Raw genomic sequence first — 25444 nt, 5'->3', positions numbered from 1 at the left:
GGTCTGTGCTCAGAACAAGACTCCTCGGTAAGCTCCGGCTGGTCTTCTGCAATCACTGCCTGTCCCTTACTGTCCCTGGTCCCACGTATCCCTGGATTTTGTCATGGGTATCCCCCCATCTGAGGGCAACACTATCATCCTGACTGTGGTCGACCGGTTTTGAAAAGCTGCCCACTTCATTCCTCTCCTCAAACTACCCTCGGCCAAGGAGATGGCCCGGCTCATGGTGCAGCACGTCTCCCGGATCCATGGACTGCCCGTGGACATGGTCTCCGACCGGGGTCCTCAATTCTCGTCCCGGTTCTGGAAGGTGTTCTGCACCCTCATACGGTCATCGGCCAGCCTGTCCTCTGGATTCCACCCCAGTCCAATGGCCTGTCAGAGCGAGCCAACCAGGACCTCAAGACCACCCTGCGCTGCCTGGTCTCCACCAACCCCACCACCTGGAGCCAGAGCTTGTGTGGGTGGAATACACCTGCAACACCCTTCCCTGCTCTGCCACCAGCCAATCGCCATTTGAGTGTTCCCTGGGGTATCAGCCCCCACTCTTCCCCGAGCAGGAAGAAGAGGTCGGCATACCTTCTGCCCAGATGTTTGTCTGCCGCTGTCGTCGTACCTGGAGGAGAGCCCAGTTGGCCCTCCTCAAGAGCACCTCCAGGTATTGACGACAAGCGGATCACCATTGGACCCCAGGCTCCCTAGTATCATCTTGGGCAGAAGGTATGGCTGTCCCCGGGGATCTGCCCCTTCGGGTGGAATCCCACAAACTCGCCCCCCAGTTTATCGGCCCGTTTCCCATCCCCAAATGATTAGCCCCTGTTCGTCTTCTGTTGCCCCGTACTCTTCGTATACATCCCACCTTTCATGTGTCCAGAGTTAAACTTATGTATCACAGCCCTGTTGTCCTGTACCTTTGCCCCACTTATCTGGATTACTGACCCCTGGCTTTCCTTGACCTGTCTTTTGCCTGCCCCTGTTGGATTAATAAACTGTTAATTAATTCGACGTTGTCTGCATCTGGGTCTTACCTTGAAACATGATAGTTTTAAAACATGCACTATGTAATGAGATTAATGACACAGTTTCCCCTCACTATCGATTTGAGAACGCCCACCCGCAAATTGCTCTTCCCCCAAATGAGTGCTGAAACAAACCCCTAAATAGCTAATTAACACTTCAATACATCTTAGAGATAACTGGTACTGTTTAAAACATTCCATGGGTATTGCATTCCCTGACAACTGTTGCTAAGGATTAATATAGAAGCATTTGTCTACTAGATGTCCATGTCTAAATTGTGTCAGTAGTCTCTTGCAGTTGATGGCTATGATTCTGATATACTCGTTGTACCATTTTACCTTTATCTTATGTATGTCATGTTTTCATCTTATAGCACAATTGTGTATTCAATGCACATTAGTGCCCCTTTTGCTATTCTGTAAAATGTTCTGTATTCTGGATGAAAATGAACAGGGTGCTATTCTGTTAGTACATGTACCCTAGTGTTAGTCTTGCAAAAGGGCTGGTGATCAGGTTTGTCAAGGTGAAGGTGTGCAGTGCAGTTCTCAGTCTAAGCATCTGTCTTCCTGTAATCCTAATGTACTCTGTTTCTGGCTCCTCCATTCTGGTACAGTGGCACTGCATCATTCTGGGCATAGAGGACCATCCCAGTCCCTCTATCACTGTCTGATGCCCATGCTGCTCTCAAATGTCAGATAGTTTACCCTTTTACAAAGTCACCCACTGGGCCCCATTGGAATGGGGTCTAATGCATCCTCTGAGGCTTGGGGCCTGGGCCAGCTCTCTCTGCAGTTTGTTTTGGAAGAGCACAAAGTGTGTTGCTTAGCTGATCTCGAAGGCTGTGTTCAGGTGGAAGAGTCAGTGCATAAGTCATTATAGGGTGTTTGTTTTTGTTTAGTGTAAACATAAATGTTGAGATATCTGTGTATGATGATGAATACTGATTGATTTATTGATAGGCTTACATTGCCAACAAGAGCAACTGCTACTCATGGTTAGAGCACTGTGATCATTACTGACCATATGCCCTGACAAGAAAAAAACCTTACAAATGAGATGAGAATTCATCAGTTTCAATAAGACTAGCATGACTAGCCCAAAAAGTAGGGAGACATAGTCATTGTGGACAGGAGTTTCTGAAGACAGGAGACAGAGCCATAATAACAACAGACACAAGCAATCTACATCAGGTTCATGAGTTTAATAAAAGTACATAAAGAGGTCAGAAGGTCAGAATTAAACACTGTGGCTTGCGAAAGTATTCACCCCCTTTGGCATTTTTCCTATTTTGTTGCCTTACAACCTGGAATTAAAATCGATTTTTTGGGGGGTTTGTATCATTTGATTTACACAACATACCTACCACTTTGAAGATGCAAAATATGTTTTATTGTGAAACAAACAAGAAATAAGACAAAAAAACTGAACTTGAGTGTGCATAACTATTTACCCCCCCAAAGTCAATACTTTGTAGATCCACCTTTTGCAGCCACAAGTCTCTTGAGGTATGTTTCTATAAGCTTGGCACATCTAGCCACTGGCATTTTTGCCCATTCTTCAAGTCAAAACTGCTCCAGCACCTTCAAGTTGGATGGGTTCCGCTGGTGTACAGCAATCTTTAAGTCATACCACAGATTCTCAATTAGATTGAGGTCTGGGCTTTGACTAGGCATTCCAAGACATTTAAATGTTTCCCCTTAAACCACTCGAGTGTCGCTTTAGCAGTAAGCTTAGGGTCATTGTCCTGCTGGAAGGTGAATCTCCGTCCCAGTCTCAAATCTCTGGAAGACTGAAACAGGTTCCCCTCAGAATTTCCCTGTATTTAGTACCATCCATCATTCTTTCAATTCTGACCAGTTTCCCAGTCCCTGTCGATGATAAATATCCCCACAGCATGATGCTGCCACCACCATGCTTCATCGTGGTGACGGTGTTCTCGGGGTGAAGAGAGGTGTTGGGTTTGCACCAGACATAGTGTTCTCCTTGATGGCCAAAAAGCTCAATTTTAGTCTCATCTGACCAGAGTACCTTGTTCCATATGTTTGGGGAGTCTCCCACATGCCTTTTGGTGAACACCAAACGTGTTTGCTTATTTTTTTCTTTAGGCAATGGATTTTTTTCTGGTCACTCTGCCGTAAAGCCCAGCTCTGTGGAGTGCACGGCTTAAAGTAGTCCTATGGACAGATACTCCAATCTCTGCTGTGGAACTTTGCAGCTCCTTCAGGGTTATTTCTGGTATCTTTGTTGCCTCTCTGATTAATACCCTCCATGCCTGGTCTGTGAGTTTTGGTGGGCTGCCCTCTCTTGGCAGGTTTGTTGTGGTGCCATATTCTTTCCATTTTTTAATAATGGATTTAATGGTGCTCTGTGGGATGTTCAAAGTTTCGGCAATTTTTTTATAACCCAACCCTGATCTGTACTTCTCCACAACTTTGTCCCTGACCTGTATGAAGAGCTCCTTGGTCTTCATGGTGTCGCTTGCTTGGTGGTGTCACTTGCTTAGTGCTGTTGCAGACTCTGGGGCCTTTTATAACAAGTGTATATATTGAGATCACGTGACAGATCATGTGACACTTAGATTGCACACAGGTGGACTTTATTTAACTAATTATGTGACTTTTGAAGGTAATTGGATGCACCAGATCTTATTTAGGGGCTTCATAGCAAAGGGGGTGAATTCATATATACCACCACTTTTCCGTTTTTTTATCTTTTAGAAGTGTTTTGAAACAAGTAATTTTTTTCATTTCACTTCACCAATTTGGACTATTTGTGTACGTCCATTACATGAAATCCAAATAAAACCCCATTTAAATTACAGGTTGTAATGCAACAAAATAGGAAAAACGCCTAGAGGGATGAATACTTTTGCAAGGCACTGTAGAAATGACTGAATCGTCTGGATGTGTTATTGAAAATGTAAAAGAGGCAGTGGCATTTTATTTAATTACATGAGGAAGAATGGAATAGTTATTGGACCATCAAATGTTCTGGTGCCTAAGATTTGATTTCTTTCTCAAAGTATTCAATAGAAATTAGGAACCCAATCATTTCCTGGCCATGCTTGGCTGTTCTGGATAGCACAGATGGTGTTTCTTTGGGTAGGTTTGTGATTGAGAGGATGACTTTACAATTGCAGATACCAACAGAGCTGGCATTTGAAAAGAGCAAGAGGGATCTTTAGAAAATTCCTTGGCTGGAGAGCTTAGATTTGTACAATAGCAATCCTAAAAGACTGTAGTAGAACAATATGTAATACACCAGATGAGTACTTTAGAGATGTAGACCAGGATTCATTCATGCAGACAGGCATGAGTGGGTTGGTGTCAGACTTTTTGCACAGTCCCAGCTAACACACCGGACTTCAATAATCAACCATGATCGTCAGTTTAGAATGTGTTTAGTTTAATCAGCTAGGAATGGGGGGAAAAGTGTGACACCACCTCGGTCCCGAAGGACTGGAGTTTCCCTTCCCTGTTGTATGTTATAAATAACAAGTTTTGTTGTTTCAATGCAGTGGGCTAAATCAGGGTCACAGAGTGTTTCTTAGTTTAAAACAAAATATACTGTTCTATATATTATATAAGGCCAGCATCCCGGAGTTGCCTCTTCACTGTTGATGTTGAGACTGGTGTTTTGCGGGTACTATTTAATGAAGCAGCCAGTTGAGGACTTGTGAGGCGTCTGTTTCTCAAACTAGACACTCTAATGTACCTGTCCTCTTGCTCAGTTGTGTACCGGGCCCTCCCACTCCTCTTTCTATTCTGGGTAGAGCCAGTTTGCGCTGTTCTGTGAAAGGAGTAGTACACAGCGTTGTACCGGATCTTCAGTTTTTTGGCAATTTCTCGCATGGAATAGCCTTCATTTCTCAGAACAAGAATAGACTGACGAGTTTCAGAAAATATTTTTTTGTTTCTGGCCATTTTGAGCCTGTAATCGAACCCACAAATGCTGATGCTCCAGATACTCAACTAGTCTAAAGAAGGCCAGTTTTATTGCTTCTTTAATCAGAACAACAGTTTTCAGCTGTGCTAACATAATTCGGTTTTCTAATGCTCAATTAGCCTTTTAAAATTATAAACTTGGATAAGCTAACACAACGTGCCATTGGAACACAGGAGTGATGGTTGCTGATAATGGGCCTCTGTACGCCTATGTAGATATTCCATAAAAAATCTGCCATTTCCAGCTACAATAGTCATTTCCAACATTAACAATGTCTACTCTGTATTTCTGATCAATTTGATGTTATCATAATGGACATTTTTTTTTGCTTTTCTTTTTAAAAAAAAGGACATTTCTAAGTGACCCAAACTTTTGAACGGCAGTGTGTGTATATACATGTATATATATAAAAAGTTAAAACTTTATTTCACTAGGCAAGTCAGTTAAGAACAAATTCTTATTTACAATGACGGCCTTCAACTCTATACACCTCGCACACGGTAAAAAAGAAGACACCCTTACCAAATCAGATATAAAATTGAAATGTATTCAATTTTGAGTTTGCATCCCAATATGTATACATTACAGAAGACTGAAATATAACAAAACCCTTTGACATAGAAACACCAGATGTATTTTTATGTTTTTAAATAATGTTGAGTAATTACGAAATTATGAAAAATATTAATAACATTTCACCCATGAGGCCACTAGAGTGTGATTTGGTCATTTGACTGCAGGAAACGTTTCCTTCTATTGTTTACACCACAGAACAAAGACATCAACTGCTGCGTCCTGACTTGAGGTACTCATGTGTGATTCAAATTTCAGCACATATCTTATATTGAATATGTCACAAGCTACAATTTATTCCTGTTGTTGGACTATCTAGGTTAACTAGCCAACAAACCTTCAACACTGGATCAGTATAAGTCAAATAAATCATGATTTAATTTATCCCACTAGGCCCTGCAGCTATGCAGAGTACTGGACATAAATTAGAAGCTGTATCATTTTAGCTGCTTCCCTTCCAGTTTCCTTGAATACTGAATTGACCAAGTCAATATGAGGATGACTCTTTGCATTTACAAGCATTTCTCCGAACTAGTAGAAAATATGAAGACATTTATGTCATGCATCGTGCATCACGTGCATCACGTGCATCACAGTATAAAGCCTATCTTTGGTGCATTGTGCAGTATGAAGACATGTTTTTGGTGCATTGTATGTAGGAGCAGACTTTTGTTACATGTAGGTTGAGCTGTATAGCAGTCAGAGAGCCATAACTGTCTGTATTTGCTGTAGTTAGTGAAAGGCACACATATTCAAAAAGACCCACACATTCAAAAAGACCCACATAAAGAGAACCATTTATATATCGCTTAGGAGTGAGTGCTTCAAATGTTTCTCTTCCTATTAATATTCACTGCATTATGCCTCGCAAATCACCAGCCACTTGAAAGCCAATTACTAAGGGAAAAGTCCGCCGTTTTCCCCTCCACAATCTGTAACAAGCATGAATGCAAAAACTTTAACCAGTTTGATTTTGTATAATCTGTTTGTCTACATATAATGTACTACAGTATTACAAGTAAAATGCAAATAAGTGCACAGGCTGTACGTTTGTTAGTTATTTGCATTTCTTGAATACGTTTGTGGAGTTTAAATTATTTAGATGAAAATCTATGCAAATATGGTGAACCCATCACTTTATTGATGAGACCCCTATGTCAAACTTAGGCACCTATGGTATGGACATGTTTATGTGGTACAAATGGGATGACATGATGGATTGTCATAATGATCATAGATTGCTTATTTAAAGCTTTTCACTAGGTCTCAAAGCCCTTTACATCAAAAGGTGGAGTAAGGGGGTGACTTCATGCAACTCCAAGGAATAGCACCCACCTAAGTGATGGGTGACAGCTATTTTGTGTCAGAACACGACACTAACAGAACATTGGCTATCACTGTGGGGAGGATTTTTGGTGTCCAAAAGTATATGAATGACTAACCCAAGATGTAATTAGAATTTGAACCCATATTTTTCTTCATACTTCATTACACCCGTAGCAGGGTGATGGTTGTTTTTTCCTCATCTATTTTCAACCGCAAAACATTAGAGATTTTATTGCCAAAGAAAATGTCTTAACTTGTAAGAAAAAACAAAAGCAGAATAAACAGAGAAATGTAGAATGTGGACATAAAACCCAAATTGTCTTATCACTCCAGGCATCATGTTGTGTCTTCCTCAGAGTATTTTTCAAATTGCTATTTCTATTATGCCAATATCCATTTGACAAGTTGATGCATGACTGGGTATTTTTTGTATTATCTCAATAGCACGACTGATGAAGTTAGTATCGCGGATGGGTAATGGTTGGTTGCTATGCTGTGAGTGTGAGCTCTTGGTTACCAGGACATATATATTGATTTAATCCTCCAGGGTTGTGGTCATATCCTTGGTAATTCATCTATTGTTATGATAATAAGGCTTCTCAGGGTGAGCCAATGAGTGATCATGTTGTTTGCTCTTAAGAATAATGAAAGGGGTTTCTCTTTAGGATGAGATTAACTTTTAACCCCAATGAAAAGCCCAAGCCAATTATTATTGGTCATGCCTTGAAACCCTGGACCATATTTGAAGCGTTAACTATCAGGGAAGACCCTCCAGGGGTTGGTTGGTCCCCTGGCCCAAGGCAGCAATAATGAGCTCTGGGGATGTAGGACCCGTTTATACTTACCGAAGTCTAACAGAAACGAAATGGCAGCCAATGTGTTCACTTCACTATCCTATTAGAAGAGACCAAATACTCCTGAGAAAAATACTATTTTCACCATGAGAAGATCGATGGATTCAGTTCTGCAATGTTTGGATCATTTATTTGACTTGTGTCTGTTAACATCAAATGGAGACACATGCTCCCAGCTATGTAAAGATGTAGGCTCTTGCAACCACATCCCCTGTTACAGATAAATCATACTCTTTGTGGCTATGAATTTTACATCCATATCTACATGCAACCTGTGGCATTCCCATACACAGTAGGAGCTATCACTGGATTGCAGATGACAGACGCTGACTGTTAGAGCATATTAGAAAACCATAACAATAGTGAAGTTACCGGCAGCACAGAATGAGATACTCCCCCTGTGAGCACAGACACACAGGCAAAGCAGCCATTCGGCAGTAGGATGGATCCTGACTACTAAAGAGGTAGGGAAAGAGAGGGGGGGCTAGAAAGAGTGGTGGTGGGAGGGAGCAAGAGCAGCAAGCGAGCAAGCGAGGGAGCGAAAGAGAGGGAAGAATAGAAATCTGTATGTTGAGATCAGGAGAAACGCTAATGGTGCTGAACAGGCTTTAGTGGCTCGGATGGCGAAGGTGGCCGTAAAGCATCAAGATGTGCATGGGCTTCCTTGCTAATTGTGGATGAGAGCGAAGCAAGGAAGTACATACCGTGGAGGCTACCTACCAACACTGGGCTTGTCTGTCAACCACACAGGAGAGGTGGGTTAGTGGGAGGTCTATGACCCCCCTCATCATTTTCATCTGGAGAAAAGAGAGAATAGAGTGACAGAGAGAGAAAATAAAATAAATTAAGGTGACAGCGAAAGATAGTGAGCCATCTCTCTCTTTATTCCTTTCCCCATTCCAAAATCCATTGCATCCCTTTATCACCGAAATGTAGTGGCGTTCATGCCGATTGGAGGAGGAAGGGTCCCATTGACTGTTGAGGCTGAACCCCTCTCTTCAGCCCTCCGCAGCCCTTTCATTACCAGTCCCCATCTCTCCCTCTCCTCTCCCTCACTTCCGACCGTTATTTTCTCCTGTTTGTTCTTTTCATCATCCTTTTCACACTGCCCAGGGTACAGAGGGCATTCCCTTTTTGGTAGAAGTGGGTGTTTCTGGAGCTGTCATTGTGTTTGGTTCTGCTACAAAAGACAGCAGAGCGGGAGAGAGAGACAGAGTGAGCGCTAGAGAGAAAGAGAATAGAAGAGGAGCTTCAAAGAAGAGGGGGGACCTGGGACTACATGGAAGAACTAAGACCCTCTGGAAGGTGGATTGTTATAAAAGAGGAATTGTAAAAGCGGCTGGCAACCATTTTATAGCGGTTAGAATTTGCCACTTGCAGATTATCGTTGGAATAAAAGGCTCAGGTTGCCGCGCCAAAACATTGGTGACTGGTTGGTTTATGCTACGTTCTGTTGCTAAGCAAGTGTCTCGAAACTGAAGTTCTTGTTGAGGAAATACTAGTGTCTTGAGGATAACTCACCCAACCTGCAACCATGAAGGGGGACTCAGAGGAAAGCATCGAGAGCATCCGGCCCTCCAACCTGCAAGCATTCGCAAACATGTCCACTCTACATGGCATGAGCCACATATTTGCCTACGGGCACATGACGTTTCGCCGCTTCCTCTGGACACTCTCGTTCCTGGGCTCGCTGGCCTTGCTGATGCTGGTGTGCATGGACCGCGTGTCCTACTACTTTGAGTATCCTCACGTCACTAAACTGGATGAGGTGGCGGCGCCTAACCTCACCTTCCCTGCTGTGACCTTCTGCAACCTCAACGAGTTCCGCTTCTCCCAGATCACCAGGAACGACCTGTATCATGTGGGGGAGCTCTTGGCCCTCCTGAACTCCAACTATCAGATAGCCAACACTCACCTGGCCGAGCCCGAGGTGCTCGACGCCCTCAAGGATAAGGCCAACTTCCTCAACTTCAAGCCCAAGCAGTTCAACATGACAGACTTCTACAACCGCACGGGCCACGATATCAATGACATGCTGCTGCATTGCACCTTCCGGGGATCGGAGTGTTACCCATGGAACTTCACTACCGTGAGTCTCTTCAAATAATTTCTGGTTATGTGGTTTGGGGTTTGCCTCTGGGTTTGTGTTAGGTTTTCTTTTCCAGACTTAACAACGTTTGAATTTCAACAGTTTTAGTTAAGTAGTGTCTATATTAATTGAGGCTTGAGAGGAACACCTAATATCTTGATTCAGAGAACGTGGAACTAATTCACTGTCCCCATTGTCCCCATAGAGGCAGAAGTGGACATGTTGGGTTTTGTGTAGTCCTAATGCTCCCTCAAGATTCACATAAGGCTTCTGCTGAGCGTAGAAATTGATTGTCACAGTAACTTTGGATTAAAACCAAAAGCTTTCATGCTTGTGTTGTTACAGACAAGGTACAGTTATTCACCTGAGACCTGCTGTGGTGTTGCTGTGCTGAATGTTGTACATGTTTAAAGGTGATCCATAGCCTAAAGGGAAATCCAGAATTCGTCATGACGGTCACATTAATAATATTGTACACTGTCAATGTAGCCTAGCCATTGAACACTGTCAATGGCTTGCTGCAATTATATTTTTTCTAGATGGTAGTCTACTGTAAGAAAAGCATTAGTTGTGGTTCAGGCCTCGCTAGTGGCCATGGCTAAAGACGAGGTGAGTGATGAGAAACTCAGGATGCACAATTAGAGACAAGTCCTTAATTTCTCTAAGCTGTTGTTTTCGTGAAGAGAAGTAATGATACATGATTAAATCCATACATTTTAGTAGCATGGAACACTGAAATCTCAGGCAGTGATAAACAGTAGAAGTTGGGATACTCTGCCCATGAGGTGCCATCTGCAGGTCAAATTATGATCTAATCTAGACACTCATGAACAAAAGCACAGTATTGTTCATACATTGTGAATGACATGTTGTTATTGGGTATACTATCTGGTTTTGGTAAAGAGTCAATCGTACAGTACCGTTCAAAAGTTTGGGGTCACTTAGACATTTCCTTGTTTTTGAAAAAAATAATGTGTCTATTAAAATAACATAACATTGATCAGAAATACAGTGTAGACATTGTTAATGTTGTAAATGACTATTGTAGCTGGAAACGGCTGATTTTTAATGGAATATCTACATAGGCGTACAGAGGCCCATTATCAGCAACCATCACTCCTGTGTTCCAATGGCACTTTGTGTTAGCTAACGCAAGTTTATAATTTTAAAAGGCTAATTGATCCTTAGAAAACCCTTTTGCAATTATGTTTGCTCAGCTGAAAACTGTTGTGCTAATTAAAGAAGCAATAAAACTGGCCTTGAGTATCTGGAGCATCTGCATTTGTGGGTTCGATTACAGGCTCAAAATGGCCAGAAACAAAGGCCTTTCTTCTGAAACTCGTCAGTCTATTCTTGTTCTGAGAAATGAAGGCTATTCCATGCGAGAAATTGCCAAGAAACTGAAGATCTGGTACAACGCTGTGTACTACTACCTTCACAGAACAGCGCAAACTGGCACTAACCAGAATAGAAAGAGGAGTGGGAGGGCCAAGTGCACAACTGAGCAAGAGGACAAGTACATTAGAGTGTCTAGTTTGAGAAACAGACGCCTCACAAGTCCTCAACTGCCTGCTTCATTACATAGTACCCGCAAAACACCAGTCTCAACGTCAACAGTGAAGAGGCAACTCTGGGATGCTGGCCTTCTATGCAAAGTTGCAAAGAAAAAGCCATATCTCAGACTGACCAATAAAAATAAAAGATTAAGATGGCCAAAATAACACAGACACTGGACAGAGGAACTGGTTGAGAGAATGCCAAGAGTGTGCAAAGCTGTCATCAAGGCAAAGGGTGGCTACTTTGAAGAATCTCAAACATAAAATAAAATGTTATTTGTTTAACCCTTTTTTGGTTACTACGTGATTCCATATGTGTTATTTCATAGTTTTGATGTCTTCACTACTATTCTACAATGTAGAACATAGTAACAATTAAGAAAAACCCTTTAATGAGTAGGTGTGTCCAAACTTTTGACTGGTGCTGTATATAATAAAATAATTATTTTATCATGCTCTCTCGTGTCCCTCTTCAGCAGACATACCTTACAGTGAGCAATTTGTTTGGAACATCAAATCACAATAAAATTGCAGTATCAGTATCAGTATCACAATACATATAGAATCGTGAGAATCATAAGAATCGTGAAAATCGCAATGTATATCGAATCGTTACCTAAGTATCAATGATCGTATTTTGAGGTCCCTGGCAATTCTCAGCCCTAAATATAGTGTGGGGCATTAACAAAATAGGCCTACCACCATATTCAGTTAAATTCAATACAACTGTATTTATCCCCCTAGGGGTAATTACAGTTTGGGGGCATATTGAAGTTTTGAAACCTCCTGGCCAGAGTACAACAGTACTTTATGTGTATGTAACGGATGTGAAATGGCTAGCTAGTTAGCGGGTACGCGCTACTAGCGTTTCAATCAGTTACGTCACTTGCTCTGAAACCTACAAGTAGTGTTGCCCCTTGCTCTGCAAGGGCCGCGGCTTTTGTGGAGCGATGGGTAACGACGCTTCGTGGGTGTCATTTGTTGATGTGTGCAGAGGGTCCCTGGTTCGCGCCCGTGTCGGGGCGAGGGGACGGTTTAAAGTTATACTGTTACATGTACTTAAAAAAACGGTGTAAATCAGGTACTCATAACGATGTAGCTAGTGGATTACATACTTCCAATAGCAACTTCCAATAGCATTACCATTGGGTATGCTGTAGTTGTGTAACCTAACCTATGTTAATTGGTGTTTTATTATGTGTTTTTTGATAACTGACTTTATGATTCATGGAATATTTGTTTGAGAAATTCTGATGTACATTTACATTGTGACGAAGAAAATCATTATTTTATTGTGAAATGTGTTGTAAATCATGACAACTACTCTGGTACATGTGGTACATGCTGTATGTATGAGAATAATTCTTTTGTGGATTTGACATATTGGAAAATGTTTTTACATTTAAAATGCCTTATCAACACACTGGGCCAACTTTACATAAGGCTGTCAGATGTAGCAGAATAACAGAAAGGCCTTGGTCCTCGTGTCTTCTCACACCGCTGAGGTGTGCGCTAATTCCCTGGCAAGGCACAGTCTGTCGTGTGTTAATGCATACTTATATTCATATTCCATTTAGTTATGCCGCCGACCAATAACAATAAGCACGTTTTTATGCGAGTAAATCCCGACAGCTGTGATTGCAACAGGAAGTTTCAGTACAATTTTGAATGCCAACAGATCATTTGTTTGTATGACATGGTGGGATATTTTTGTGTCGGTAATATAGTAATGCGATATGGAAGTGGAAATGCCTTTATGCGCAAATATTGATATAAAAATCATCATATCGAGGTAAACTTGGAGTCATGCATGATATGGTATATGGTCCTCTCACTACAACTCGGGAAACCATGCAGTTTATTAGGCTACAGATGAAATACAGTAACTTATGATGAACTTCACAGGGTGGTGAAAGTGCACAGTGATCTTGATGCTCCTTTACAATAAATATCGATGGTCTGATTCTGGTGACATGATGATGGATTGTGACTGCCGTTTAACAAATACAAATATTCTCGCTCTTATCCGTATTAATCTCATTATGTAGACTAGCTTACCGCACTGTATCTGCGAGCACGTGTCAAAACCAGAGAAGGCACATTTGCTATTTAAACGCAACAGTTTTTGTGATGTTGACATGAAAACTTAAGCAAAAAAGTCAATTTTGTGTGCACTACGCCAGTGTTTCCCAACCCTGGTCCTTCAGTACCCCCAACATTACACATTTTTATTGTAGCCGTGGCACACCTAATTCAACTTGTTGAACTAATCATCAAGCCCTCAATGAGTTGAATGAGGTGTGTTTGTCAAGGGCTACAACAAAACTGTACACTGTTGGGGGAACTCGAGGACCAGGGTTGGGAAACACTGCACTAAGTCATCATCAAATCAAATCAAATGTATTTATACAGCCCTTCTTACATCAGCTGATGTCACAAAGTGCTGTACAGAAACCCAGCCTAAAACCCCAAACAGCAAGCAATGCAGGTGTAGAGTTTATCATGCACAGATTGTTATCCGCAACAAGTCAGTTTGGTGGAAACACACCAATGGTGCATGAAAATCTGTTGCCAATTGGATGGAAACCAACTACTGATTAGTATTTTTTTAAATGAGGGACCAAGTTCTTCTATTGATCGCACAGTTCTCTAAGGAATTTATTTTGATCCTGTGTGAATGAGAAAAAAAATCTCCCTCCAAATCAGTAAGCTCATTAGGTAGTGTCCTAAATCTTATACTTTGGTCAAATAAAACTGACATCTCACCAGATGAGACTTTTAGTATCCTGGTTAAATGTCACCTACGCCTATGATGTTACCAATATGGTCAGGAAATGGAGACAGCGTGTGATGATGCTGTGTGTGTGATTGAAAAGGAAATGAAATGGAAACAGCTTAGCTTTCAATTTGGAGCCTAAGATGGTTTCATATAATTTTATATAAAGACTGCATGTGTGCATTACCAGGATTTAGGCTAATCATAGTGCTACAGAAATGTAATATATTTCCTTTGCCTAATGATTTCTGTTTCAAGTTATGTGTGAGTGCTGCCAATCCCTGTGCACCTGAGGGATAATGAAGTGATGAGTTGAAATAGAAACCCTCTATTAGTCCAGATGATATAACAGAGCTGTAGACCCAGTACCTGTATCTACAGTTGACTGAGTCATAGGTTCTGCTTTAAACTGACATCTACATTGTTAGTACTTCAAGATAATGTGAATATGGTGGGGATATGAGGTATTGGTTCAGGGAAATTCTACTTTTCTCACCCAGTAGTTTTGATCTACAGTACACTGGTAGGCTACAATAAACTTTCAAAAGTTTGAATCTTGACTGGTTTGAATTTGATATTGTGCCTACTCATCATCTTAAAAACCTCAGCTCGCATATTAATGGTTAAATTAATATTCTTCCAAACAAAGAACTAAGCAGGTATTATTTTCACTGGGCAAATCCTTTGGACACGCTGATATCAATATCACAATCAATCTGACACAATACAGTACAGTATTCTAACTAGAAAAGTGTCTGATTAAGCCAATGCTTTACTAAAGCTTTATATATTATATTTTATATACAGTATTTCTGGCAGTACTGTAGCAGCAAGCAGAAATGTCTTTCTTCCTCCTTATTCCTTCTCAAACCCTCAATGTGACTCTGCAGAAAGTACTGTAGGCTACATTCCGAGAGGGCTCATTAGTTCTCTCACATCATGTATGTCATTCCCCTGTGCCCTCTCAGGTGGAACTAGAAACGCTTCGAAGCTAGTCGCAACCTTAAATTTGATCAGGTGAAATGGTTTTATTTCCATTTATTTTTTTATAAGGATTCAATGATTCAACTGATTTTCCCCAGGCATGGCCCTCTTAATTGGATTGCTTTGCAACATTCTTCTGATGAACATGGCATCATATGCACCTGAAATAGCTATATAGTGCTTAGGACTGGTTTAGGATTAGTTTACAGTACTACTGGTGTAACGATTGTCTATTTCGTCCTCCTCATCGGACGAGGAGAGGCGAGAAGGATCGGACCAATAAGGCGAGTGGTTCGTGCTCATGATGATTTATTAAAACCGAAACTGAACACTGAAATACAAAACAATAAACGAAGTGCAGAAAAACGAAACAGTACCGTGTGGTGAAAACACAAACACGGTAGAACAAACACCCACAAAACACAAATGAAACCCAGGCTGCCTAAGTATGATTCTCAATCAGGGACAACGATTGACAGCTGCCTCTGATTGAGAATCATACCAGGCCGAACACAAAATCCCAACATAGAAAATCACACATAGACAACCCACCCAACTCACGCCCTGACCATACTAAATAAATACAAAACAAGGGAAAACAGGTCAGGAACGTGACAGAACCCCCCCCCCTTAAGGTGCGAACTCCGGGCGCACCACCTAAAATTCTAGGGGAGGGTCTGGGTGGGCGTCTGTCCGCGGTGGCGGCTCTGGCGCGGGACGTGGACCCCACTTAAACAATGTTTTTGTCCGCCTCCTTAATCGCCCCCGTGGCCTTTTATGAGTGGCGATCCTCGCCGCCGACCTTGGCCTGAGGACCCTAGCCATGGGTCCCAAATGCACGGGGAATTCCGGCAGCGCCGGACAGGCGGGAGACTCCGGCAGCGCTGGAGTGAAGGACCCCTCCGGCAGCTCCAGAGTGAAGAGCGATTTTAGCATCGCCTGGCTGACTGCAGGCTCTGGCGGATCCTGGCTGACTGCAGGCTCTGGCGCATCCTGGCTGGCTGGCTCTGGCGGCTCCTGGCTGGCTGACGGCTCTGGCTGGTCATGGCTGGCTGACGGCTCTGGCTGGTCATGGCTGGCTGACGGCTCTGGCTGGTCATGGCTGGCTGACGGCTCTGGCTGGTCATGGCTGGCTGACGGCTCTGGCTGGTCATGGCTGGCTGACGGCTCTGGCTGGTCATGGCTGGCGGACGGCTCTGGCTGGTCATGGCTGGCGGACGGCTCTGGCTGGTCATGGCTGGCGGACGGCTCTGGCTGGTCATGGCTGGCGGACGGCTCTGGCTGCTCCTGTCTGGCGGACGGCTCTGGCTGCTCCTGTCTAGCGGACGGCTCTGGCTGCTCCTGTCTGGCGGACGGCTCTCGCTGCTCCTGTCTGGCGGACGGCTCTGGCTGCTCCTGTCTGGCGGACGGCTCTGGCTGCTCCTGTCTGGCGGACGGCTCTGGCTGCTCCTGTCTGGCGGACGGCTCTGACTGCTCCTGTCTGGCGGACGGCTCTGACTGCTCCTGTCTGGCGGACGGCTCTGACTGCTCCTGTCTGGCGGACGGCTCTGGCTGCTCCTGTCTGGCGGACGGCTCTGGCTGCTCCTGTCTGGCGGACGGCTCTAGCGGCTCGGGACAGACGGGCAGCTCAGACAGCGCTGGGCAGGCAGCTCAGAAAGCGCTGGGCAGGCAGGCAGCACAGAAAGCGCTGGGCAGGCAGGCAGCTCAGACAGCGCTGGGCAGGCAGGCAGCTCAGACAGTGCTGGACAGACGGGTACACCTTTAGGAAGGAGACGGAGAGACAGCCTGGTGCGGGGGGCTGCCACCGGAGGACTGGTACGTGGAGGTGGCACCGGATATACCGGACCGTGAAGGAGTACACGTGCTCTTGAGCACCGAGCCTGCCCAACCTTACCAGGTTGAATGGTCCCCGTAGCCCTGCCAGTGCGGCGAGGTGGAATAGCACGCCCTCTCACTCCACGGTAAGCATGGGGAGTTGGCTCAGGTCTCCTTCCTGGCTTTGCCACACTCCGCGTGTGCCCCCCCCCCAAGAAATTTTGGGGTCTGACTCTCGGGCTCCCAACCGCGTCGCCGCGCTGCCTCCTCATACCAGTGCCTCTCTGCCTTCGCTGCCTCCAACTCGGCTTTAAGACGGCGATATTCCCCTGGCTGAGCCCAGGGTCCCTTGCCGTCCAGAATCTCCTCCCACGTCCATGAGTCCTGTTTTTTCTCCGCTGCTGCTGCTGTCGCTGCCCTTTTCCACTCTGCTTGGTCCTTTGTTGGTGGGTGTTTCTGTAACGATTGTCTATTTCGTCCTCCTCATCGGACGAGGAGAGGCAAGAAGGATCGGACCAATATGCATAGTGGTCCGTAATCATGATGATTTATTAAAACCGAAACTGAACACTGAAATACAAAACAATAAACGAAGTGCAGAAAACCGAAACAGTATCGTGTGGTGAAAACACTAACACGGTAGACAAACACCCACAAAACAAACGTGAAACCCAGGCTGTATGATTCTCAATCAGGGACAACGATTGACAGCTGCCTCTGATTGAGAATCATACCAGGCCGAACATAAAATCCCAACATAGAAAAGCACACATAGACAACCCACCCAACTCACGCCCTGACCATAATAAATAAATACAAAACAAGGGAAAACAGGTCAGGAACGTGACAACTGGTAACATTCCAACTCTTTATACATTTCAGGTTATGCTGCAAAATGTAGCAGAAAACAAAGTTAGTCAAATAGTCTTTGAGCTATTTGATTGTGGCGCAACAAAAACACATTTTAGAAGGTTTATTGGAATACTGATTCACTCATAGCATTTCTCCTCCTATCGTGAGTGCTTGATGGCAATGGATTGGTAAATAAAGTAAATGGAATTCTCTACCTGTTTCAAAGTAACCTGGTCCATAACGTTGTCCGTTCTTTGTTGTATTCCTCTGAGCCATGTGTATGCTAATGGACAAAAGTATCACAGCTCAGGAGAAGACCCAGATGCAGACAGTTAGAAGTAACAAAAGTTTATTACAAAAACAGGGGGCAGGCAAACGACAGGTCAAGGGCAGGCAGAGGTCAGTGATCCATAGCAGAGTCCGAAAGGTACAGAATGGCAGGGTCAGGGCAGGCAGAATGGTCAAAACCGGGAATACTATAAAACAGAGAGTAGAGAAAAACAGGAGTATGGGAAATCTACAGGTAGGCTTGACGAGACAAGCCTGAACTGGCAACAGACAAACAGAGAACACAGGTATAAATACACTGGGGAAGATGGGTGACACCCGGAGGGGGGTGGAGACAAGACAGGTGAAACAGATCAGGGTGTGACAAAAAGTTAATTTGGGGTTTGACTCTCAGTAGAGACAGAGTAGACTTACTGTATCTTAAGGATTACTTTACCACCAAACCAGTGGCTAGCTTATCAGAAGAAGAAGAAGAAGCAGGTACACCAATGTGCAGGGTTCTGTTTCTATCACAGACTTTCATGTTCACAGCAATAGAATCATGTAACCTCGCTTTTACAGGTTTTGGGAAGAGTAATATTTGGCCATTGACAAGTGAGTTTGTGTGAACCAACTGCATGTGGTCATTCAGAAGACTTTTTGTGTCTTAAGAGTGTTAACGCTGTGCTCTCTGTAGACCTTGAAATAGGAACTTGGCACATGGCTTGGCATATCCAGTGTGGGCTTATATGATTAGACTGTGACTGTGATTTGGTATTCTGGTGAACTCTCTTGTCTAAGCAATGGGACATTTAAACTGAAATCCCACATTGCTTGTGAAGTAGTCACAACTGTAATTTCAATTGCATGTTCTTTTTTGTATGAAATTGAAATATCTTAATTTCCATGTTTGTTGCCAAGCAACAGTTTTTGCCTTGGAACAGCAAATCTTTCATCAGTAATTTACATTGTAATGCTTGATTGAAAACACTTGCCAGGTCAAAGACCTGGTTAAGGTAGTGTCCACTTGAGCCCATCTTTGTGAATGCACATTCCATTGGCGCTGGTCATTGAATGTACATGTGGTCTTACACATTCATTGTCATGCACCATATCTGATAATTAAATGATTGTGTTGAAGCACTAAACATCAGTCAAACCAACGATATCAAACACACACCAGCAATCAGGTATTGCTGTGTTTTTATGCAGTGAATGAAGCATCGCCACAATATACTACATCATGCACCCCCATGCAGAAAAGCATTTGTCACTGTTGGACTGGATGCCAGAAGGACTACATACTACTGATCCAGAAGTGAGCTCAGTGCTACACTACATCTATCCCATTAACCCTCTATGGGGGTAACCGCTCTGTTGATAACCTGCTATATGGCACACTGTGCTTATGCTCAGAACTGTGCATAACACATGGGAATCAGTCAAGATCAATTATGACATGATTGAATTAGATTCCACCCTTACGTCATTTGATGCATTTCTTTTCATTGTGATAATGTGAATTTGTTTTTTGTAAAACAAAAGCAGTAGGCTTATAGATCAATATTTAGAGAAATGCCACAGGAAACATTCAATTATTCAAATGTCCCTAGAAAGGTCTTGTGAGAGAGATTTACAATGCAAAGGATTGTGGGAGTGATGAGCTTTGACCTTGAGTAAACGAGGAAGGAATTCCATTAAGTCTGGAGTGTGACACAATGGAGCTTGGAAAGCATTAAAATTCACCTTAAAGTAAAAAATAAATAAAGAAATATCACAATTTACATTTTCAATGTCATTCAAAAAATGAATTTGTAACCCCCTCCACCCATAATACAAACCTGCTGTATATTCGAAACGACACAGAAAATAAACACACAGAGTTGCCCAGACATCAGTTTTACGGTACTAGTTCCTTCATCTATCCCCATATGGTTTAGCTAATAAAAGAAGGGAAATCAAAGCTGTGCTGCTCTGCAGTGCTAGTCTGGAGAAGAGAGCCTCATCAGTTCACAGGTGAAGGCTGCTGTTCACACATCGATTTGGTTTCGGCTTTGGCTTTTTGTGACCTTCCTCATTTCGCTACAATGTTATTTCTGAGTTTAATTTAAGTGTGTCCAAGAGTTGTTGTTGAATAGGTTTCAGCTAAAGACTACATTATGGTGCCTATCTTCCAGGTTCACTTGGAAATGCTCAGCAATGTGACCTTATAGTGCTTATAGTGACCTCAGCAGTGCTTATAGTGTGGTCTATTCCTGCAATTGTGGTCTTTGGATTTGAACACACGCCACAACATACTGCAGGAGCACTGTCAATACCACTGACTCAGTGGTAGTGGTAAAGCCAGGGCATTTCTTGGTCTGGGGGCTACAGTACTTCAGGACTCAAGAAGGCAGTAGCGCTGCTAACTTAGCCATCCGCTACACTTTCAAAGGACAAAATCCCATTGGCTGTGGATGTGACATTTCTCTGAAGAGGTCTCTCAATACAAAATCAAAATGAGTTTTGATTTGGATCATAATTGTCATGTCCACATTGGGGCAGTGGTTTAATAGCACTGAGCCCATTGAGAGATCGAACAAATAAGAGCCAGGCCTAATTCGTACATCTATCAAGTACTTAAGAATGCTTTGCAATTGAAATATTTATTGCATAAAGCTTTCCACTTGCAAACCCCTTCATAATATTTCCTTGTAATCCTGAAATACCCACTAAGACATTTTCTTTTCAAGATCAGTGAGAGAGCTACACAGTAGGATTTTATTTTAATATAATTTTATTGCAAGGCTTACCAATTTTTTACTCAGTTGAAAAAGTGGCCTATTCCATAGTACTTATTTAGAAGTTCAGACCAAACTTTTTCTACATGCTTCGAGAATGCTTGTTTAGCTACAATTTGATTTAAAATTCAACTAAATATTTATGCAATGCTCTCTCACAGTTGGAGAGAAACATTGTTTTGCCATTTCCTGGAAACCTCTGTACATAAGTTTTGCTTGAATACGCCCTATGACTGTTATCTTTATTAGATTATAGGCCTATGCTAACTATTTCAAGGACAATTGTCCTACTGTGGTTTAAAGAGTATGATGAAATGATCATGTTTTCCTGCCAAAGATGAGGCTGTTATCGATATGTATCTATTGGCTAGTCACCTTCAAGAGTCTATGCCCAGCAGAGCATGTAAATTGTTTCTCACTCTTTGATGGACTTGTCAGCAATAGTGAGCAAGAAGTTGATTATCATAATTTGATAGCACTGAGGTAATACTAGAGTCTTTATTCTTGACAGGTCATGACAATTCCCTCTAGGGTACGCCTTACCATGGCATTTTCTCACCCATAGATCTGACTGCGAATAAACAGAATCAGTATTCATCACTGCATTTTGCTGAAGCTCAGTGTTCTTCTTTAAGACTTGAAATCGCCTTTCATCTTGAGTGTTTTCCATGACAGCAGGTGTCGAGGGGGTGAGAGACGTATCTGTGATAGGTCGCTAGCTGGTATTACTGGGGCTGATTGACATAATGCTATGTCTAATGGATTTAGCTATTACCACGGCACCCACTGAGCATGTAAATCTAAGAGCTCCTAACAAGCACTCTTTCGCACCCTATTCCCAATATAGTTACAATACTTACCTGGTCAAAGGTAGTGTGAATAGGGTTCCATTTTGGAGGCAAACATTATATCTTATAGCAGTGTTTCTCCTTCTTGGTCCTAAGGACACAAAGGGGTGCACATTTTAGTTTTTTCCCAAGCACTCACCTACCAGATTCTATTAATCAAAGGCTTGTTGGTGAGATTATTAGTTGAATCCGGTGTGTTAGTGCTAGTCTAGGGCAAAATCAAAATGTGCACCCCTTTGGATGCCCAGGACCTGGATAAGAAACAATGTCCTATAGGATAGGGCTGCACGATTAATCAAATGTTATCCATTTTGCAAGAGGCTGCGATATTTTAAAATGTCACTTTTGTTTTACTTTTGATTTATTGCTCAAGTTCTCTCTTTTGCTCCTCTTTGGCCGCTTCCCAATCCCACACACCAAGCCCCGCTCCCTGTCACTCAAGCAGACCAATTCCTCATGCTCGAGATTCACTCACAATGACCAAACAGCATGCAGTCAACAGATTTTTCCAAACAAGAATGACGCAGCTTTCTACTTTGCTTATTGATATAAATCCACATGTTTTTCATATTATACTATTTGTCTGCGTAACTTGCTTTCTGCAAAACACTAGTTTGTTGGTCTTAGCAAGCTGCAAAAAACCCTTTAGGTCTATGATGGCGCCGAAGGAAATGGCTGCATCGCGACTATCTCTTAACTTCTTATGGCTGCAGGGGGCAGTATTGAGTAGCTTGGATGAAAGGTGCACAGAGGTGCCCAGAGTAAACGGCCTGCTCCTCAGTCATATTATTAGTAGTATTGGATAGAAAACACTCTGAAGTTTCGAAAACTGTTTGAATTATGTATGTGAGTATAACAGAACTCATATGGCAGGCAAAAACCTGAGAAGTTCCACTTCCTGTTTGGTCTTTTTCTGAGGTTGCTAGATTTTCAACCAAGCTCCCATTGAAATTACAGCGTGATATGGATGAGTTTTCACTTCCTACGGCTTCCACGAGATGTCAACAGTCAATAGAACTTTGTCTGATGACTCTAATGTGAAGGGGGGCCGAAGGAGACAGGAATGATTCATCACTGCCATGAGGTGACCACGCATTGAACACGCGCGTTCACGTGAGAGGCAGCTCCGTTCCATCGCTCAACTGAAGTCAATGTAATTCTCCGGTTGGAACGTTATTCAAGATGTATGTTAACAACATTCTAAAGATTGATTCAATACATAATTTGACATGTTTCTACTGACTGTTACGGAACTTTTGGACATTTCGTCACGTTATAGTGGACGCGCTTTGTGACTTTGGAATTGTTTACCAAACGCGCTAACCAAAGTAGCTAATTGGACATAAATAACGGACATTATCGAACAAATCAAGCATTTATTGTGGACCTGGGATTCCTAGGACTGCATTCTGATGAAGTTCATCAAAGGTAAGGAAACATTTATCATGTATTTTCTGGTTTCTGTTGACTCCAACATGGCGGCTAATTTTACTATTGTTCTGAGCTCCGTCTCAGATTATTGCATGGTTTGCTTTTTCCGTGAAGTTTTTAAAAATCTGACACAGCGGTTGCATTAAGGAGAGGTATATCTATAATTCCATGTGTATAACTTGTATTATCATCTACATTTATGATGAGTATTTCTGTTGAAACGATGTGGCTATGCAAAATCACTTGATGTTTTTGGAACTAGTGAATGTAACGCGCCAATGTAAACTCCAATTTTTTTATATAAATATGAACTTTATCAAACAAAACATACATTTATTGTGTAACATGAAGTCCTATGAGTGTCATCTGATGAAGATCATCAAAGGTTAGTGATTCATTTTATCTCTATTTCTGCTTTTGTGACTGCTATCTTTCGCTGGAAAAATGGCTGTGCTTAATGTGGTTCGGTGGTGACCTAACATAATCGTTTGTAGTGCTTTCGTTGAAAAGCATATTTGAAATCAGACACTTTGGTGGGATTAACAACAAGATTAACTTTAAAATGATACAAGACACATGTATGTTTGAGGAATTTTAATTATGAGATTTCTGTTGTTTGAATTTTGCGCCCTGCACTTTCACTGGCTGTTGTCATATCGATCCCGTTAGCGGGATTGCAGCCATAAGAAGTTTTAAGAAACTCTGCAGTATTGTGTTTGTTTATGTACAATTTCTTACATTATTAGCTCATGAATTGTTTTGTGTCATTACATACAGCCGGGAAGAACTATTGGATATTAAAGCGACGGTAACTCACCAGAACTTCCAACATTACGACCAGGATTATGACTTCCCTGGAGCAGAACCTTTGTTCAATTTCCCCAGAGCAATTGAACTTATTCCAGAGGCTGACCCAAAACAATGCTGGCGGAGGAGAGGTACTCGGGGCGGTCTTCTGGTCCGACTTAGGAAGCGTGCACACCACTCACCGCTCCTCAGTATTTTACGCGCTAATGTCCAATCTCTGGATAAGAAAGTTGATGAGCTCAAGGCGAGAGTTGCTTGTCAGAGAGACACCAGGGATTGTAACATACTCTGCTTCATGGAAACATGGCTCTCTCGATATACTGTCTGACTCTGTAAAGCCAGTTGGGTTCTCAGTACATCACGCCGACAGTAACAAACATTTCTCCGGGAAGCAGAAGGGTGGAGGTATATGTTTTAAGATTAACAACTTATGGTGTAACTGTGATAACATACAGGAACTCAAGTCCTTCTGTTCACCCGACCTAGAATATCTCACAATCAAATGCCGACCGTACTATTTCCCGAGAGAATTTTCGTCAATAATAGCCACAGCGGTCTATATCCCCCTTCAAGCTGATACCACGATGGCCTTCAAAGAACTTCACTGAACTTTATGCAAACTGGAAACCACATATCCTGAGGCTGCATTTATTATAGCTGGGGATTTAACCTGTTGAGGCTAGGGGGTGCTGTTGTCACTATTTATGTAAATCGGGTAATTTTTTTAAACGGCTTCCTACTAAATTCTTGATCGTACAATATGCATATTATTACTATTATTGGATAGAAAACAGTCTATAGTTTCTATAGGCGTTGGAATTTTGTCTCTGAGTGGAACAGAACTCATTCTACAGCAATTTCCCTGACATGGAGTCAGATTTCACACATTTTGGCCCCTGATCTGGAGTCAGTTTTAAGGCCACTGTTATTGCTATGAGCATACAGACACTGCTTACGTCTTCCCCTGGATGCCTTTACGTGATGACGATTTGAATGGTGTCGATTGCCCAATCACAGGCACTATAAATGAAAAAAACCTGTAGGTAGGAACTCTTTTCTAGGTGCGTCAGGCGCGCGGTGGCCACCGACCCGCACTTGTTCCAAGCATTAGTGAAGGGAGTAATATTTCTCCGGTCATGTTTCTACTCGTTATAGGAGTTAAAAACATCATAAGGTAGTTCATTTAAACCGTTTTATAGCAATTTATTTCCGTTTAGTGCGATTTTGGGACATTTATTTCTGAGACACTGTGAATCTCTGGGCACGGTTCCAGTTCATGCCGAACGCAATGGACATTTCTACATGGCAAGAGGACAGCTTTCGACCAAAAGACGATTAGACCCAAGAAAGGATTCTTTGCCCAAGATACTGATGGAAGAACAGCTCAAAGTAGGAACAATTTATTATGATAAATCGTGTTTCTGTCGAAAATTGTTAATCGCTTATGACGCCATCTTGCTAGACGTAGCTTCGCTTGGCGCAAACTGTATTGAAAAGTAAGGATAATTTAAAAAATGTAAA

The 25444-nt window shown here is 42.6% G+C and overlaps 1 protein-coding gene across 1 annotated transcript in view; it reads left to right on the top strand.

Annotated features, from left to right (window-relative positions):
* Positions 1-8198: 8198 nt before the first annotated feature.
* LOC129813714 (acid-sensing ion channel 1C-like) overlaps positions 8199-25444 on the top strand; it is a 33341-nt gene continuing 16095 nt past the window's right edge. Inside the window, exon 1 of the mRNA XM_055866165.1 lies at positions 8199-9807. Coding sequence (XP_055722140.1) covers positions 9253-9807 — 555 coding nt within the window. The 5' untranslated portion in view covers positions 8199-9252. The remainder of the gene's footprint in view (positions 9808-25444) is intronic.

This window comes from Salvelinus fontinalis, chromosome 17 (assembly GCF_029448725.1).
Source record: "Salvelinus fontinalis isolate EN_2023a chromosome 17, ASM2944872v1, whole genome shotgun sequence".
Classification (NCBI taxonomy): domain Eukaryota; kingdom Metazoa; phylum Chordata; class Actinopteri; order Salmoniformes; family Salmonidae; genus Salvelinus; species Salvelinus fontinalis.
The sequence above is the reverse complement of the archived record's forward strand: the minus strand, read 5'-3'. Positions and strand labels throughout refer to the sequence as shown.